Raw genomic sequence first — 20,024 nt, forward strand, 5'->3', positions numbered from 1 at the left:
ACTTAACCATTCAGAACCACTTTATGTGATTATGACAAACGATCTCAGGCTTGTGGTTATATAAAATGGCTATTTTCCCCCTTGCCTGGTGTTATGAACTGAATTGTGTTTCCCCAAAATTCATACTTGATTGAATTGAAGCCCAACTTCCACTACCTCATAATGTGACTATTTGGAGATAGGGACTTTAAGTTAAAATGAGACCTTTAGGGTAGGTCTTAATCCTATCTGACTGGTGTCCTTACACGAAGAGGAAATTTGAGTTGAGGAGAGGTAAGGAGAACTAGAAAGGGACATGTGTCTGTTACTTACATAGCACTACCTTTAATAGTAACCCAAGAAGGCTTGGCAATTTTTACTTATTTAACATTCAGTGTAGGCTTTTTTTGTTTGTTTTTGGCTGTTACTGTTTCTCTGATTGTTGCTGCTCCTGGGGTAGTAGCAGCCTTCCAAATGCTAGGTCTCTAGTAAGGTGCATGTATGAGTTCTTGTGGGGGGCCCTGTGGCCGAGGAGGTCTTCCCAGTCGTACAGATTCCATTCTCTTAAATGGCAGATTCACTCCTACTCCCTTCAAACTCCCCTTAGCTCCCACTGGAATGATAAGTACACACTGTTTCCGATGTTTGCTCTGGGGAGGCACTGGCAAGAAGGCTCAAGGCCAGCTACTTCCAGTGGTGCCTACTGGACCCACGGGACACTCATGTCCTTGACCTAAGAAATCTTGGGAAAACAGGTGTTTCACCATCCTCCCCTACTTCGCTCACCTTTTTTTTTTTTTTTTTAAAGAGATGGGCTTTTGTTCTGTTGCCCAGGCAGTGGCTTGATCATAGCTCACTGCAGCCTTGAATTCCTGGGCTTAAGCAATCCCCCCAATTCAGCCTCCAGAGTAGCTGGTGCTGTAGGCACACACTACCACGCCTGGCCCTCCCCCTCTTCTTGATATTTTTTTCCAGCTCTCTTTCCATCGGCTCAAATAGCTCCTGTTTCCTTGGCAGGTGCCTTCAGTTTTTGCAAGTGATTCTCTTAAACATTCTCTTTACTTCCCTTGGGGGTGACTTGAGGAATAGTACTCCTTATGACTTTGGCAAACTCATTCTTTGTCTCTTTCTGTCCCCTCATTCCTTCCCATCCCAAATGCATCCATATACACTTCAGCTTATAAGGACTGTGTGATGAGGTGAAGGGTAAAGAGTAGTGGTGGACTGGAGTAATTATTTCAGGGTAGCTGTCTCTTCATGAACAGTGAAGGGGTATTTATACCCAATGTATTTTTCATTTTCTTTTTTTGAAACAAAGTCACTCTTTTGCCCAGGCTAAAGTTGCAGTGGTGTGATCATAGCTCACTGCAGCCTCAACCTCCTGGGCTCAAGTGATCCTCCTGTCTCAGCCTCCCGAGTAGCTGGGACTACAGGCGCATGTCACCACACCCAGCTAGTTCTTAAATTTTTTGAGACAGTCTCACTGTGTTGTCCATGCTGTTCTCAAACTTCTAGATTCAAATGATCCTCCCACGTCAGCCTTCCAAAGTGCTGGGATTACAGGTGTGAGCCACTGCGTCCAGCCTTCATTTTCCCTCGAAAGTGGGATACTTGTTTTTAGTCTTTGAGCAACAGAGAAAGTCCCAGTTAACATCCTGTTACATGAATATAACATCTTTGTAAAGAGATGCTTATTCATTCTCTTTGGTATATGTTATCCTAAAATTTAGAAATAAAATGTTTCTTAACCTACAGTAACTTCAATTTATCAGTAGTTAAATTCTATAGTAAATATTTGGAAAGAAAGTTTGAGAATGAAAAGAAGTTAGCTGGGTGCAGTGGCTCACGCCTGTAATCCCAACACTTTGGGAGACTGAGGTAGGCAGATCACTGAGGTCAGGAGTTCAAGACCAGCCTGGCCAACATGGCGAAACCCTGTCTCTACTAAAAATACAAAAATTAACCAGGCATGATGGCCAGTGCAAGTAATCCTGGCTACTCAGGAGGCTGAGGCATGAGAATCGCGTGAACTGCACCTCAGGAGGCTGCAGTGAGCCAAGATTGCACCACTGCACTCCAACCTGGGTGACAGAGCGAGACTCTATCTCAAAAAAAAAAAAAAAAAAAAAAAAAAAAGCATAAGCAACTTTAGGACTCCAACTATAGCTCTTGGTAAATCTCTATTTTTATACCATCTTTAAGAAACTTTATAAATAGCACACTTGAAGTTGAAAATAAAGGGATCATGAGATGGAGCTTTGAAACAGCCTACTTTCAGTTTCAAAGAAGTTAAACAGGTCCTTTGTTGACACACACTCTTCACTTGTTTTGAGAGCATTTTCTTGGTAGAAAGTAAAAAGACATTTTACACTCTAGTTTGTCTTACATTTTTTCAAACCTGGTCAAGTAAAAACTTGGCATATATTGAAAAGTAAACAAATATTGAAAGTATCACAAATGAAAGCTTTTAGTTTACCTTGGATTTCTTAACCAGTTGTTAACGCTAAAAGTGTTCCAAAAAGAGAAAACAAAAGATGGAAAATTAAATTTTAAAATTTTAAAGTTGGAAAAATATTTGAAGAGCTTCTTAAGAACTGTGTGGAAATTCATGTCTAATTGCTAAAAGACTGGTATAAGAAATAGTTTCTATCCAACCTTCATTCATGGAACAGTTTTGTAACTTCACATATTAGATAACTATTGTAATTACATATTTCAGAATATAATCATTTATTAATATTCTAACAATTTATGGGGAAATTTTATAATTAAATGCTAAATTTGCTCTTTGACAAGTGTTCCTTTGATTTTGAAAAATTCATTTATCACTTATTAAATGCCAACCACGTGTTAGATGCTGTTAAATTATTTGGGTCTTATAAGGTTGTGTAAAACATGGTTCTTTTCTCAAAATGCTTCCAGATTGGTAGGGGTGTCAAACATGTTCATTCCTATCATGGGATAGAAACCAGTAAGTGAATCAAGGGTTACGGAAATTCAGAGAAGAAAGAAACCTTTTCCAGCAGAGGAAATGAGAGAAGGCTGTCCTAGAGGGGGTGGAATTTGACCTGTCTCTTAATGAGTAGATAGAATATACAAGTCTTGTGTTTACGAGAATTAGCATTCCAGGTGGATGGGGTATTATAAGTAAATGTATAGAGGAGGGGGAAAAACAGGTTAAGAGAAAATGACCATAGCTCAGTTTAATGGGTGCATAAGGCAACCAAAGACGTTAGTAGAACATGTAGCTGAATACATAGGCTGTGGCAATATGACGGGATGTGTCTCTGATGGGTGGGAAACCTTGAATTCCAGGCTGAGGAGTTTAGATTTTGTGATAGACCAGGTAAAGGAAGAGTGAAAGGGTTTTAGCCAGGGGAAGGAAGAAGGGAGTTGACATGGTTTGAGAGAAATGGGGCAAATTAATGGACGGGGTGGGGGGAAGAAGAGATTAGAGGGAAAAGGAGCCTTTGGAACTGGAGAGATTGATGTTGTGAGAGGGTACTTGAGGGTAGAAGTTCCCAGGAGACAAAAGTTGAGATAGTAGTGAAAGCCTGAGATAAAAGGGTGAAAGACTGAAGAATCGAATAAGACAATGAATGATGTAGTCAATGTAAATGGGAGGCTAAAGATGGAGAGATTTAGAGATAGGAGGGGGCAGTAGTGGTGATAGGATTTAAATGCATTCATCCTGGTTAGCCTCAATATTTTTCAAAATAATATTAGAGATTTGGGCATCTTCGGAGAATGACAGGAGAGTGGAAGAGAATGAAATGGTCCACTGTGGTATTTAGACTGGTTTGGGGGGAAGGCACGACAAAAAGGCATTTTGTCTGACAGACTGGAAGGCCGTGGAGGGGCCAGAGATAACTGAGGATGAAGGGAAAGTGACAGAGAATAACACAAGAATTTAAAAGGACTGGGCTTGGCTGGGCATGGTGGCTTATGCCTGTAATCCCAGCACTTTGGGAGGCCGAGGTGGGCAGATCACGAGGTCAAGAGATCAAAACCATCCTGGCCAACATGGTGAAACCCCGTCTCTACTAAAACCACAAAAATTAGCTAAGTGTGGTGGTGCACACCTGTAGTCCCAGCTGCTTGGGAGACTGAGGCAGGAGAATTGCTTGAACCCTGGAGGTTGCAATGAGCCGAGATCATGCCACTGCACTCCAGCCTGGTGACAGAGCGAGACTCCATCTCAATCAATCAATCAATCAATCAGTAAAAGGACCGGGCTCAGGCCTATAGTAATGCTGGCAGTTTTGGAGGCCGAAGAGGGAGGAGCGCTTGAGTCCAGGAGTTTGAGACCAGCCTGGCAACATGGCAAGACCTTGCTTCTACAAAAATAAAATATAATAAATAAACGATTACCTGGGCATGACGCACACCTGTGGCTTCACCTATTTGGGAGGCTGAGCTGGGGGAATCACTTGAGCCTGGGAAGTCGAAGCTGTAGGAAGCCATGATTGTGGCACTGCGCTCCAGTGACAGAGCAAAACCCCATCTCAACAATAACAACAAGGAATTTAAAAGGAAATCATGGGGTAGAGAAAAACATGGTGTGTGAAACATCCTGGATCAGACTGATCTGGGTCCCCACAGACCCTGATTCCTCGCTCCTCAGCTCCGTGAACTTGGCAAGTCAGTAACCGTTTCCTCATCTGCAAAATGATGGCATTACCCACTTTATAGTATCGTTGAGATGAATGAGGTTTTATGCATCCTCACCCCCATCCATCTCCACCTCTGACATATATGAAGTGTTCAATAAATAGTTTTTGCTTTTTATTTTCAGAGCATTTTTCTCAGCATTTGAGAAGTTGGCAGCCATCCAAACAGAGATGATGAGATTCTAATCTTAAACAGCTAACCAGCAGCTAGCCTTGTAGCTACAGAAGGTAAAAGGGTGTAGTTTCCTGGGTTTGATGAATAACAATAGGTGGATGACTCTTTCCCTGCACTGTTATATGGGGCTAAAAAGTTTAACAAGTTCAGCTATTTTTATTAGTGTAGACTTTAATCAAACAAAGCCACCTGTGGACGAAGGACGTTCTTTGCAAAGTTGTATTGAAAAACAATTGGTCCAGATTTAGCTAGGTCAAACCTCCAACTAAAAATAAATTAAATCTGGTTACAACAGCAACAATAATGAAAACAAAACAAAGCTTGCTAATAAAGATTTTAAAGCCCAAATCTTTACACAACACAATTCACTGCAAGAAAGTAAAGTCAAAATGCTGTAAGAATTACAATGGGATTTTACCAATTGTTAGTGTTCAAATTCCTCAAGTAAACACAAATGGAAATACAAGTCTGGACACCAGTGACCCACAGATACATACATGTACTTTTAATAATTAGGAAATTAGTGCTCAATACTGTGCCCTTTGTGTGGGAGAAAACATTCTTTATACAAGGATTGTTACCTAGCTATTACAATAGTTTAAGGTAATGTACAATATATATTTGACACAGAGAGTGTTAGATGTTCACACTGCATAAAATGAATCCTCTAGCCTTTGATGTCTTCAAAAGAAGTTTTACAACTATTAGTGAAGCTAAGGCACTACATATTTTCCCTCCACAATGTGGATTTGTGTCATTTAAACTGAAGAAGTTTATCTCGTGTGATGACAGGTATGTCTGAAGAGGCGTCGTTCAGAGTCATCTATCCTCTTGGCATGCCAAGGCAAGAGGAAAGCATTCCTCAAACCAAAGAAATCTTCCAACCAAAACAGGTAATATTTAGCCTAATTTCTTACAAAAGCTTGTAAACAGGTGTTTTTTTCTGTCCTTCACCACCATGAGTTGGGAATCTATGCCTGTGGGCCAAATCTTGTCTGTGCCTGCTGTTTTTGTAAATAAAGTCTTATTGGAACACAGACATGACTGCTTGCTTATTTTGGCTGTGGCTGCCTTTGTGCTACAATGGCAGAGTCAAGTAGTTGTTAACAAGGACCTTATGACTTAAAATATCTACTTTCTGGCTCTTTACAAAAAATATTTGCTGATCCCTGATCATGTGGTGAAAATTTGATTTTGGAGGCAGAGCCATGTTACAGAAGCCCAACCTCCAGGAAGGGATCTGGTGAGACACATAGAATGTCACAGCTAAGTCAAAGGGGGAGCATCTTCCCAGTGGCCTGGTGTCCAGGCACATGCTAGGCACTCAGTGGGTGCTTAATCCATTTGCTCAGTGAATCCTGAGGATTTGCTTTGCCAATTGGGTAGAAAGATAAGATTCTTTTGAAAGAAGATTAACCTGCCGAGTGCGGTGGCTCATGGTTGTAATCCCAGCACTTCGGGAGGCTGAGGCGGGTGGATCATTTGAGGTCAGAAGTTCGAGACCAGCCTGGCCAACATGGTGAAACCCGTCTCTACTAAAATTACAAAAATTAGCCAGGTGTGGTGGTACATGCCTGTAATCTCAGCTACTTGGGAGGCTGAGGCAGGAGAATTGCTTGAACCTGGCAGGCGGAGGGGAGGCAGATGTTGCAGTGAGCCAAGATTGTGCCACTGCACTCCTGCCTGGGCAACAGAGTGAGACTGTCTCAAAAAAAAAAGAAAGAAGATTAACCATGTTCATAGTTGTCAAAGGTAGCAAGTGACCTTTTCATCCCGATTTGCCCAGAACAGGACATGCCTTAGCCATGTTTTGTTTTTAATATCAATTCGGTAATTAAAAGAAGTTACAGATGATATGCATTTTTAACATAGTCTAACTGCTCTGGTAAATGGATCATTGGAATTTTCACATTGTAATAGTAGCTGGAGGCTTTTGTGGTTCATCAGTTGAGAAACCCACATTAGACCCACTTTTCATTTGAGCCATTTCTCCATATGCCCACTATGTATCAAGAGGGGTACCAGATGCAGGGAGTCAGTGAGCTTTCTCATCTCATCTTCCTTGTAGACAATTACTTCTTCCCTCCACATCCCTCCTTTTCCAAAAGCAGAATTGGCAACCCCTGACCAAGGAACTTGACCCGGAATGTCACTGCACAATTTTTAGAGACAGAAGGATGTGAAGTCACCACTCCTGCAGGGAAAGGTATCTGCAAACTTGTGTAGCCTCCAGTGGTGAGTTCTGATGCCAAGGTCACTGATCCTCTTCAAAGAAATCTTACGAGAAGGAAGCAGTGGCAAGCAGCAGTAGGGGTGAAATAAGCCACTTTGGTTTGTGTTTGACCGTCAAAATTACATTTAATGAAGAAATCAGTGACACACACCAGGCGAATCCTGTGGTGCACACCTGTGGGCTCCAGCCATTAGGTATTTCTTTTGATGTTGCTTTTAGTTCTCAGGAATGGAAGTAAACACTAAGTGCAAATCCTCAGGCCTAAGACCCATCCCGCTTCCTCTTTTCTGTGGATACGTTAGTGATGAACGAGCATCGGAATAAGATGATATGAGGGGAGAAAAGAGGAGTCTGGCAGAAATGAGACCAGAGGTTCCTTTTGCATCTGTCAGAGTATTTGTTGGATGCCCTAAATCAGACTCTCGCTCAGAGTCTGATTTATATTTTCATGATCTGTGGATTAACTTCACAATCAGTATGTTACATTTTAGTAACGTTCTCTAGACGTTAGGATATGGTTAACAGTTGCCAAAGCCCAGAATATTACAAAGTATTTTGATTCTTTTAACTTAGTCCAGACACAAGAAGCCAGACTGTATTTTAGGTGTGGACAGAACTATTTGTTTAAAATAACAAGTTCAGGTGAGTTAGTAGTCATAAAAATTAAAATGAAATACCACTTTCATTTCCTCATGTACCTCTTTGCAAATGTCAGACAAAGCAGAGTTTTATAATAGTTTAATAATTTGTGTAACAACGGTGGTTTTGGTGTATCTCAAAAGTGGAGTCTTTAAATTATAAAGGATTTTGTGTGCTTGAAATCCTAGGAAAAGAAAGAAAAAACAAGTTTAAATATATTAACTCGTATTTAAAGAAACATAAATCTTATGAATATCAAGCTATATTTATTGTAAGAATTTTACAGGTAAAAACCAGTATTTATTTATTTATCTTATTTATTTTTTGAGACAGAGTCTTGCTCTGTTGCTCAGGCTGGAGTGCAGTGGCACGATCTCAGCTCACTGCAACCTCCGCCTCCCGGGTTCAAGTGATTCTCCTGCCTCAGCCTCCCAATCTGCTGGAACTACAGGCACACGCCACCATGCACAGCTAATTTTTGTATTTTAGTAGAGATGGGGTTTCACCATATTGGCCAGACTGGTCTAGAACTCCTAACCTCGTGATCCACCTGCCTCGGCCTTCCAAAGTGCTGGGATTATAGGCGTCAGCCAGTGCACCTAGCCAAACCAGTATATATTTAATTAAACCCGTTTTATGGGGAATTAATTAACTAACTCCTAGCAGACAAGGTACTCTGAAGCTTTGCCCAGAGAGTAAAGAGGTAGGACTGGAAGGCAGAGGCAGATAAATCCTGTTAGGAGGATGCTCCCGGCATCTAGTGTTGGAGGACAGGCCTGTTGCTACACATCCTGCGATGTACAGGACAGCACCTTACACAAAGAATGATGTGGACCAAAGTATCAGTAGTGTTGAGGTTGAGAAACCCTGCGGTGTAGGGCACAAGAGAACTGAAGGGGACTCTAGCTCTTAGCTGATGAGGGCGACTGAGAGGAAGGCAAAGAAAAAATAAATGGCTTTTGTTCATTCAGTTTAGCCACAGTGTGCTTCATACTGTGTGGAGGGATGGGAGTATTCGATTCTACACTCCGAGAGTACTTTCTGTAAATTGTAGGAACAAAAATGGTAGGAACAAAGTTTCTTGTCCCCTAATTAAACATCAGTATGTTTTCAGTGTAGTAAACCACAAAATAAGGTGAATTCTGTAATAGTTTCTGGAACAATTTTTAAAAATCAAATTTGTACAGAAAAGTGGATGAATATTAAACACTACTATCCATTAAAATCACTTATGCATTTAAAATACTGATGTCCAGGCTCCCCACTCCCCCGACCCCCGCCTGCCCCACCCTCCAGACTCTGCTGAGAGGAAATCTGAGAGAATTCCTGCCATAGATGAGTAAAGTGTTTCTGAGAACCCATGCTTTGTTTCTCAAGAAACGACTTAGGCCTCTAAAACCATAGGAACTCCCCTGGCCCCAACCCACTATATTCCTGAGAAAATCATCCAGAAGGCTGAATATCCATCCAAAGAGCTACAAAATCTGAGTAATAATGGTATTTGCTGCAACAATGTAGTGTTTACAAAGGGTCCAAATGTCTATGTTCCTTAAACCCTCTGAGTTAGGTAATTACTGCATCTTTTCAAACATTTCTGAAATGTTCCTTTCAATTATAACAGGATATTCTGTGCTCTGGTCTGAATGTTTGTGTCACCCAAAATTCATATGTTGAAACCTAATCCCTAATGCAATAATATTAAGAGGTGGGGCCTTTAGGAGGTGATCAGGTGATGAGGGCAGGACCTTCATGAATGGAACTGTGCCCTTATCAAAGAGGCCGGAGGGTGCTTATTTTGCCCCTGCTACTGTGTGAGGACACAGCAGGAAGGCTCCATCTATGAGGAACAGGCTCTCACTAGACATTGAATCTACTGGCGCCTTGACTCTGGACTTCCCAGCCTCCAAAACTGAAAATAAATTTGTTGTTTGTAAATTACCCAGTGTATGGTATTTTTGTTATAGCAGTCCTTAGTCAATGACTAAGACATTGCCTAGACCTAAAATGTTCCAAGTACTTCACATAACCAAAGGTGAGTCCTAGAACCACAGATCTGCTGGAACCACTCTGCTTGGTCAAGCTACAGGGAAGAAAAGGGCCTGAGTCCCAGCTCCACCACTGTTATCCTGTAAGAACCTGTGTTTTAATTTACTCATCTGTCAAAGAGAGCCGATAATGCCAGACCTAGTGAGACTAAGAAGACAGACTGATTATAGAAAATACCATGAAACAAATCGTGATATGATTAAAGATCACTTCTGCAATTGGAAATGCCAGGTATCTTTATCATGCCATCCTAGACAGGGTACAGCAGCTAACATCTACTTAGCTCCTTTTAAACACTAGTGATAGACACTGGTGCAAAGTGTATTAAAAGTGAAAATTCACAAGGTCCATATAATTCATTTCCCTGCCCTATTCCCTAAACACATTCATTCTATAAATATGCTTTAAAACTACTCACATTTTCACTCATTGTCGTGGCTTTAGATGAAGAATTACTCTTCCTGTTTGTGGAATATAAAAGACAATATTTACTGCATTATCACTTCCAATCTGGAACACATATGCTCTTTTAGTTAATTTTACTTCCATACATTTTCTCAGCAAGAATATGAACATATATCTTAGGTAGAAAACAAGACAAGAATTCTTGCTGAATTCCTTATGTTTACAGACAATATTCACAGAGAAACTCATGCAACAAAACATCAGTGTGAAGCCTTGTGCACGTAAATGTAGCTTATGGCTGGTATACTAAAGAAAGGTTTTTGTGGAATGCACAAACCAGAGACTAACTTTTAATGTAATATATTAACATTTAACATTTTGAAAGCTTGACTATTATAATCTCAAAATTGATTTTATTTTTCCATGGAAAAAGTTTTACATGGTGACTAGGGTTCCAGTCATCCATTTTGTCATTCATCATATTTTGAAGGCCACAGATTTAATGAATGTGAGGGCGTATGTCTAGGAATGAAGTTACTCCCCACCAGATGACTACTTGATTTGCTAGAGATACTGATGGAAGAATAACCTCCCTCACTGCAGCCATGTCACCCTTCCCACTTCACGTAAGCCGATGTCTCCGCTCTGCTCAAAACCTTCCGATTACTCTCTGTGGCACTCAATAAAAGCGGAAGTCCTCACAATCACCCGGAGGTGAGGGGTGGGAAGTAGCAACACTTTCAGGCTACTGTGCCCTTCTGAACTCACTGGCTTCGTTACTGCTAGTTCTCGATAATTTGAACTTCAACCTAGACTTGTATTAGGATCTTACGAGACTGAGAGACCAGGATTGAGCCAGAAATCTGGGAACAGGAAGTCAACGGCAGCTGATTCTTCCAAGGAATTAGGAGATGACAAACTGAAGCCATGGCTTCAGTATCTCTTCTCCACTCGCAACTGTCATGACCTCAGATAGTTTGTCATCCATCTTCTCTCTACACCTATGGAGCCAAAGTTGGGTCTGCCCCATCCGTACATACAAGAAGGACGGTCATAAAACAAGCACAAACTGCAGGGCTTTGGGGAGCTCATCCATATTTCATGTACCAATGACTCCTACCATTCTATTTCCAGTTATTTCCCCAAACTCTAGATGTTGAATATTCAGTTACTTACTGATTACCTCCACTTGGAATCAGATAAGCATATCAAATATTAAAATTCCAAACACTCCAACCTCTCCGCTTATCCCCATCACCACTCCCAAACTCTCTCCTCTTAAAATCTTCCACACTTCCGTAAATGGTAATTCCATCCTTCTCATAACCTTGAAGCCATCTTCGATTTCTCTGTTTCTCTCACAGCCCACATCCAACAGATCAGCAAGTTATTAAAACATTATATCCAAAACACTGTCACTTCTCAGCATCTCCAACACTACTGCTTTCGCACCAGCCGCCGTTTTCTCTTGCCTCACTTGGTGTGGTAGTTTGCTAACTGATCTCCCTGCTTCCACCTTTTGTCATCTCAGTTTATTCTTAACAGAGAAGCCAGTGTGAGTTTTGAAAAATTAAGATGACACCACACCTCTGCTTAATGCCCTCCAGTGACTTTCTATCTTACTCAGACCAAAGCCAGACTCCTCACAACCGCCTAAAAGGGACTCCATACAGTCTGCCCCCACCGCTACTTGTGTACACTCATCTCTGTTTCTCTCACTCTGTTCCAGCCACCCTGCTCCCGCTGACATCCCTCAGATACTCTAGGCTTGCCTGGCCTCAGGATCTTTCAGTTTGCTCTCTCCCCTCTGCCTGAACGCTCTTCTCATTCTTATTTGCACAACTTGCTTCCTCACTGTCTTCTGGCCTTTCTCAAAAATCCCTTATTAGTGAGATCCTTCCCGACCACCCTATTTGAAATTACAATCTCCACTCCTACCCTTTGTATTCTACATTCTCTTATTCGTTTTATTTTTCTCCATGATACCACCATCTGATATACTATATACTATTATCTGTTTATTTTCTGCCTTTCTCTACTAGAATGTAAACTCCATAAGGCAGAGTGTTGTGGGGTTTTTGGCCTGTTTTGTTCACTGCTGTATCCCCAGTCCTTAGAACAGTGTTAGGCGCAAAATTGGTATTCAATTAATGTAAAAAATGACTGTTAACTAAAATTTTATGTGAAAAATTTCAATTTAGCAAAATACAGTGAATATGTTTTTTTAAATTAGTTTATAGATATGCTTATGAAATCAAATTAGTGACTGTTTTTCTTGTCTGGGTAATCATCATTCTCTCTGTACTGTCATTTACAAGTAGGTATGAAGTGTGAAGTGTGATGTTGATAGAGTCTGGATATTTGCCTCGCCCAAATCTTATGTTGAATTGTAATACCCAGTGTTGGAGGTGGGGCTTGTGGGAGCTGATGAGATCATGGGGGGGCGGATTTCTCATGAACGGTTTAGTACCACCCCGTTGATGCTGTCCTCAGAATAGTGACTGAGTTTTCTTGAGATCTGGTTGTTTAAAAGCATATGGCACCTCCCCAACCTTGCTCCCGCTTTTGCCATGTGACATGCCTGCTCCTGCTTCGCCTTCAGCCATGAGTAAAAGCTTCCTGAGGCCTCCCCAAAAGCCAAGCAGTGTTGGTGCCAGGCTTGTACAACTTTCAGAACCGTGAGCCAATTAAACCTCTTTTTAAAATAAACTACCCCGTCTCAGGTATTTCTCTGTTTCTCTCACAGCCCACATCCAACAGATCAGCAAGTTATCAAAGCTTGCTGAACGGCCTAATACAGATGTATTTCTTGATAAACTTGTGTAACTTCTTGGGAGAGTAAACCTACACAAATAACCCAACTTCCCTCTTTTGACTTTAAACAGATGATTAATAGAAAAGTAGTTGACATAGAGGAAACATGCATTGTAGGAAAGTATACTTACTGGAAGGAGGTTTCTTCTATAAAAGAAAAAATATATATCATTAATGCAAGGGTTATAATGGTATGATACAGATTCATATAAAAATGAGTTTGGGTTTAATTTATTTTTATTAATTTTAATCTTGTTGACATTTATACCTTCTAAATTAAGAGTTGGCAACCTTTTTTGATAAAGAGCCATACAGCATCCATTTTAGGCTTTGGGGCCAAGAGGATACTATGTAGGTACTTAAAACAAGAGAGCAAACAAATTTCCAAACATTTTTAAGGGTAAAATAAGAAATATAATACTAATAATAAAAGTCTTGAAAAGCAGGCCTACTAGTTAGAGAAATGGAATTCTTTTGGGGAAGATAACATTTCTCTTTAATTGGGGTTCAAAGTCAGTAGTCCCTATCATCAAATAGATTGTAAATGTTCATCTGTAAAGCCATTTTTGTACACAGGCCATAGAAAAATAGGCGGGGAGGGCAGATTTGGTCCACAGATTTGGTCCACAGGTATTAGTCTGCCAACCTGTGTCCTAAACATAAGTTCAAGGATATGGTTCTCTTGGATAGATTTTTCTGCTAGATGAAAATGAGAGTAACATTCTTAGGTAACGAACCCCTAATATTCAAGTCAGCTTTTAATTAATTCAGTACTTTAGGAAAATTTGTTTACTAACTCCTCGTTAAAAAACTCCGACCGGTATTCTTTTAGGGTATAAACATGACGAGTTTTGAAAGAGTCATCTTACTTGTCTGTACTTTCGCTGATGACCAGCAGGGGGACACAGCTGGATTCAATTCATAAAGTTACATTGCAGTGGACTGCATTGAAGCACTGAACAAGTATTAATTGACAGAGCAGCTCTTTTTGTTTGTTTGGTCAGTGTCTTGCTCTGTTATCCAGCTTGGAGTGCAGTGGTGAGATTATAACTCACTGCAGCCTCGACCTCTGGGCTAAGCGATCCTCCTACTTTAGCCTCCTGAGTAGCTGGGACTAAAGGCGTGTGCAACTATGCCTGGCTTATTTTTTATTTTGTGTAAAGAAAGGGTCTCCCTATGTTGCCCAGGCTGGTCTTGAAGTCCTGGACTCAAGTGATCCTCCCGCCTTGGCCTCCCGAAGTGTTGGGAATGCAAGGGTGAGCCACTACACCCAGCCCAGTTATTCTTAATTATAGGGCATCTCTTGGAATCCATGTCCACAGAAACATTTTATGAGACATAATACCTAATTGTAGGTATTATTAGGAACACATTTTATATTTAAGTTTTATTTTGGCACAAAATTTTTTTTTTAAGGCCAGGAGTGGTGGCTCACACCTGTAATCCTAGCATTTTGGGAGGCTGGGGTGGGAGGATTGCTTGATCCCAGGAGTTCGATACCAGCCTGAGCAACAGAGCAAGAACCTGTCTCCACAAAAAATAAAAGAAAATTAGCCAGGCGTGGTGGTATGTGCCTGTAGTCCCAGCTACTTCAGAAGGCTGAGTGGGAGGATCTCTTGAGCCTGAAAAGTCAAGGCTGCAGTGAGCCATGATCACACCACTGCACTCAGCATGGGTGACAGAGTGAGACCCTGTCTCCAAAAAAAAAAAAAAAAAATTGTTTTAAAAATCGAAATTCCAAAATTAATGTTTGCTGTAAAACCATGGGTCTATAACTTGTATATGCTATAAATTTATAATTCAATTAAAAATTTTATTTTATACACTATTACCAGTGGACCTGATAGAGTGCTGCAGCTTCTGAGCTCTCCAGTAATATTAGAGAGTGAAGAAATGCATTAAGAGAATAAAACATTTTTAAATCTCACCCATTTACATCAAACCTATTGCATCATCAAATGGAGGTGTGAAGTTACAAAAGGTCTAAATTTGAAGAATTCAACACTGTGTACAGAAGTAGTTCTCATAAATACAATAGGTTTCTAGTTTTCACTGAACAATTCTCTTTTTTTTTTTTCTTTTGCAGCAGAGTCTTGCTTTTTCACCCAGGCTGGAGTGGAGTGGCACAATTTGGCTCACTACAACCTCCACCTCCCAGGTTCAGGTGATTCCTCTGCTTCAGCCTCCCGAGTAGCTAGGACTACAGGTGCATGCCACCATTCCTGGCTAATTTTTGTATTTTTAGTAGAGACAGGGTTTCACCATGTTGGCCAGGCTGGTCTCGAACTCCTGACCTCAAGTGATCCACCCGCCTCAGCCTCCTAAAGTGGTAGGATTACAGGCGTGAGCCACCACACCCAGCTGAACAATTCTCTTCTAAATACAGTTGTCCTAAATTTAACATTCAACACTTCACTGTTCTACACTGATGAAATATTTCACTTTTTATTTCAATGAAATTTCTTTATAAATTTGAAATCAACTTATATCTTGAGATATACAATTCCTAACTTAAAATAAAAAGATATTGGCCGGGCATGGTGGCTCACACCTGTACTCCCAGCACTTTGGGAGGCCGAGGCGGGTGGATCACAAGGTCAGGAGATCAACACCATCCTGGCTAACACGGTGAAACCCCGTCTCTACCAAAAATACAAAAATTAGCCAGGCATGGTGGCAGGTGCCTGTAGTCCCGGCTACTCGGGAGGCTGAGGCAGGAGAATGGCGTGAACCCGGGAGATGGAACTTGCAGTGAGCCGAGATTGCGCCACCGCACTCCAGCCTGGGCGACAGAGCGAGACTCTTTAAAAAAAAAAAAAAAAAAAAAATCTTAAAAACATGCAAAGATACTATAAATATCTGTTCACATTGAATATCTCTGTCTCGCTGCACTGCACCACTCCAAGGATGCCCCTTGCATATTCTGTGGTACTCCCTGGAATTTGCAACTAGGCAGTTTTGCCTTTTCTCCCTAGGTTTGCCAAGGTGTTTCATAAGCCACCTGCATGTCATCCTGAACATTTTCTATAGCAGAAAATAAATGAACAATATTCTCCAGAGTTTGTTAGAACTTCCTAGGAGAGGGCCAGGCGCGACCGCTCACGCCTGTAATCCCAGCACTTTGGAAGGCTAAGGTGGGCAGATCACTTGAGGCCAGGAGTTCGAGACCAGCCTGGCCAACATAGCGAAACTCCATCTCTACTAAAAATACAAAAATGAGCTGGGTGTGTTGGTGCACGCTTGTAATCCCAACTATTTGGGAGGTTGAGACGTGAGAATCACCTGAACCTGGGAGGTGGAGGTTGCATTGAGTGGAGATTTTGCCACCACTGCACTCCAGCCTAGGCGACAGAGCAAGACTCTGTCTGGAAAAAAAAAACAAAAAAAAAAAAAACCAAAAAAACAACTTCCAAGGAGAAACAGTATCTCATAAATAAACTCCATAGCCATAGAAAGTTATCTGCCAAAGAAGGGTGAGATTCACTTACTTGAAAAGTAGCCTTTCCTCTGAGCATAGCACACACCAAGGCCACAAACGGAGATCACTAAGGCCACAACTACTACGGCTGCTATGATGCCACTTATGTTGAGATCATCTGGAATGCAAAATAAACTATGCATAAATTTATGTGGATTACACGGACTGATGCAGTCATTAAATTGAAAAGGTTCAAAAAAAAGGTCCCCTTTGCAGCTATATCATAAAGCATACTTTAACGATTTTGAAGCCTATTCAACTAACTCACTTCTAAGACATGGTTCAAAATTGATTAAACATATTAACAGAACTGAAGCTTTGGGAAAATACTAAATTTTAAAAACTTCTCAGATTAAAAAATAAAATGTGTGGTTTTCTTTTGCATTCATTTGGAGATGTGTAATAATTCACAGGATTAAAAGACCGGAAGCGATCTTTGAAGTTCAATGAGTTCAAGTATTCTACTGCCACCCCCTACCCCACATCTTAAAATTCTTCTACATCATCATCTGTGTGAATTTCACAAATAATGAAAAACTCGGCATCAAAGACAGCATGTGGTGCCGGGCATGTTGGCTTACGCCTGTAATCCCAGCTACTCAGGAGGCTGAGGTGGGAGGACTGCTTGAGGCTAGGAATTTGAGACCAGCCTAGGCAACAGAGCAAGAATCCATCTCTAAAAAATAAAAAATAAAAAAAATTAGCCGGATATGGTGGTGCATTCCTGGAGCCCCAGATACTCAGAAGACTGAGGCTGGAGGTTCACTTGAGCCCAGGAGTTTGAGATTATAGTGAACTATGACTGCACTACTTCCCTCCAGTCTAGGTGACAGAGCGAGACTGTCTCAAAAAAAAGCACATGTCATTGTTATTCTGTAAAACTAAGTAAGAAATACCTTCCTTTTTGAATTATATGGGTGTGTGTATATATGTGTGTATACAGCCATATACATATATGCAACTAAATTGTCATCCATTTATGAAAAATGAATTAAATTCTCTGAGGCTTTTCCTATGGCTGTTAAGGCATCCATCCTCTAATGTAATGGAACTGGATGTTTTGAACCCAAGTTTGGAAATAATTACTGTGATTCTTCCCAGATTGATTCTGTTGCCCAATAATACATTAATTATAATGTATTATTAATAATATAATTAATAAAAAATTATTAATAATAACATAAACCTTCCAAGCTTAACATTTCTGCAAACTGAGAATTTTATTACAAATACTCTCATTCAAGTCATTAATAACATGATGAACATGCATTTGTTTAGGAAAGAACTATGTAACAACAGTCTAGTAGACACCTCCCGTCATACAACACAATTTATTAACATTCTTTGAGCATGGGATTCAACTGCGTGTGGATCCACCAAAACATTGTTTGGACCATATTTCTCCATCTTGTCCATAAGGATTTTATGAGCCACACTCTTCTGCCATTTAGATACTTGCCATGTATTTATTAAAGGAGCAATTCTTCAAAGAGTTCCCATTTTAAAAAACAAGTTTTAATTAGCATATGATTAAATAACCTAGAGAAAATATTAGGTAGCATTTTCTCAAAAATAATTTAAATATTTTAAAGCAATGTACATTTTGGAAATGATCTTTTTAGAGATACTGTTTAAGTGAATCTGCTTATAAAAACTTCAGGTCTTGAAATTCTTTCCTAATGCCAATTGTGTTACTAATTTTCTTAAATACCTCCAAAATATTAATTGATTTTTTTTTTTAAAAAGAAAACTTGATAAATCTTTTGAAAGGTTAAGTAATTTGACCAGAGTAGAAAACATTAATTATTGCTTGGTAAAAACTCAGTTTGCTTGGGTATTGAGAGGTCAGTAAGATTCGGCTTTTTATTTACTTGGATTAAAAAGAGCAGATAGAGAAAAAATCTACAGTAATCATAATCTTAGGCAAAGTCAAATCAACAAGTGAAATTCCTGAGAACCAAAGTGTGCCTTCTGTTTACTTTGTAGTAGTCAATAAATTTGACATCTATGAAGCGTTCAAAGTAAGGGCTATTATCTGACCAAAAAAAACTGTCTTGTAGTTTATCAATGAATTTAACATCTATGAAGGAAGGATTAACACGAAAAATTGTCCTGTAAGTGCTAAGTCGTGGTATGAATTTTATGTTATTTTTCTTCAATGAAATGGGAGATAGAGGAGTAACAGATTAGGAGTAAGTTAACTTCTTACATCCTGTTCACCATTTTCTGTGATGTTGAGCAAGTCATACAGCCATATTATGCCTCAGTGTAGAGAAAATGTAACATTAAAGATGAAAATATTTTGTGATTTTTTTTTTTGGAAAAGTCTCTATAAAAGGAAAGTACCATTTTTCTGACTGAAAGAAAAGGAACTAAACTGCTGAAAGGCTGAGTGTGAGTAGAGCCTGCTGGAGTTTTACAGTGAGTCCGTAAAAAACAACCAACAAATCCTGCACTTTGAAAAAATGTCTTAGGAGAGTTAACATGTTCTAATTTTGGTTACATGTGAAAATAGTTATAATTCACAAAGAAAACCAAAAAAATGAATTTATGAATTTGTATGTATTTCAAAAGATGTAAGTCCCAACCAAGGACGCAAAACACCTCGGATCAATGGATGAGCATTAAACAAACTAATTTTAACTTCTAAGCTAACTTGTATTTAGAAAGAGTAGATATGTGAGAATCATGTCCAAATTAAAGTGGTCCTCATGGAGAAACAAACATTTAAATTTTATTCATTACGTATTTATTGTGTGCTAAGAAAAAGTAACTAATACATCAAAACCATGACTTCCCGGATATGATTCCTTAAGAGAAGGCAAAGGTAGACGTTTAAAGTAAACAGGACCATTTAAATGGAAGGAAAAATAAACAGAAATTGTGCTGGTAGTACAAGGTAATGGCAAAAACCATGAGGACAGGCCGGGCGCGGTGGCTCACACTTGTAATCCCAGCACTTTGGGAGACTGAGGTGGGTGGATCACCTGTGGTCAGGAGTTTGAGACCAGCCTGACCAACATGGTGAAACCCTGTCTCTACTAAAGATACCAAAATTAGCTGGGTGCGGTGGGTGCGCCTGTAATCCCAGCTATTTGGGAGGCTGAGGCAGGAGAATTGCTTGAACCTGGGAGGCAGAGGTTGCAGTGAGCCGAGATCACAACCCTGCACTCCAGCCTGGGCAAGGAGGACTCTTTCTCAAAAAAACAAAAACCAAAAACAACAACAACAAAAGAAAAACCCATGAGGACATATGTGAATAAATGAAACTAAGAAAACAATGCCTTAATTTTTAAACATGTTGTGATGAATTTTTTAAATGATTATTTCAAAGCAGCATTGAAAGGGATACTTTCTGATTACTTAAATAACTGCTATGTTGACTGTAAATGTCAACACCTGAATTAATTTGGTGGCTAATATCAATGATATGCATTCCTGAATTTTAAAAATATCAGAAATTCAAACTTCTAGACCTTCAACAATTTAGACTACAAGATACTTAGCTTTTAATCGAGAGAAAGATTACCCAGAAGAATGTATTTTAAAAACAATTATTTAAAAAACTAAAAACAGTGGTTAACT

The 20,024-nt window shown here is 39.9% G+C and overlaps 1 protein-coding gene across 1 annotated transcript in view; it reads right to left on the reverse strand.

The window, feature by feature from the left end:
- Positions 1-4,977: 4,977 nt before the first annotated feature.
- JAM2 (junctional adhesion molecule 2) overlaps positions 4,978-20,024 on the reverse strand; it is a 78,704-nt gene continuing 63,657 nt past the window's right edge. Inside the window, exons 7-10 of the mRNA XM_015133082.3 lie at positions 16,450-16,557; positions 13,093-13,108; positions 10,161-10,203; positions 4,978-7,880 (exon numbers count right to left, since the gene is read on the reverse strand). Of these exons, the coding sequence (XP_014988568.1) occupies positions 7,848-7,880; positions 10,161-10,203; positions 13,093-13,108; positions 16,450-16,557 (200 nt within the window). The 3' untranslated portion in view covers positions 4,978-7,847. The remainder of the gene's footprint in view (positions 7,881-10,160; positions 10,204-13,092; positions 13,109-16,449; positions 16,558-20,024) is intronic.

Source organism: Macaca mulatta, chromosome 3 (genome assembly GCF_049350105.2).
Source record: "Macaca mulatta isolate MMU2019108-1 chromosome 3, T2T-MMU8v2.0, whole genome shotgun sequence".
Classification (NCBI taxonomy): Eukaryota; Metazoa; Chordata; class Mammalia; order Primates; family Cercopithecidae; genus Macaca; species Macaca mulatta.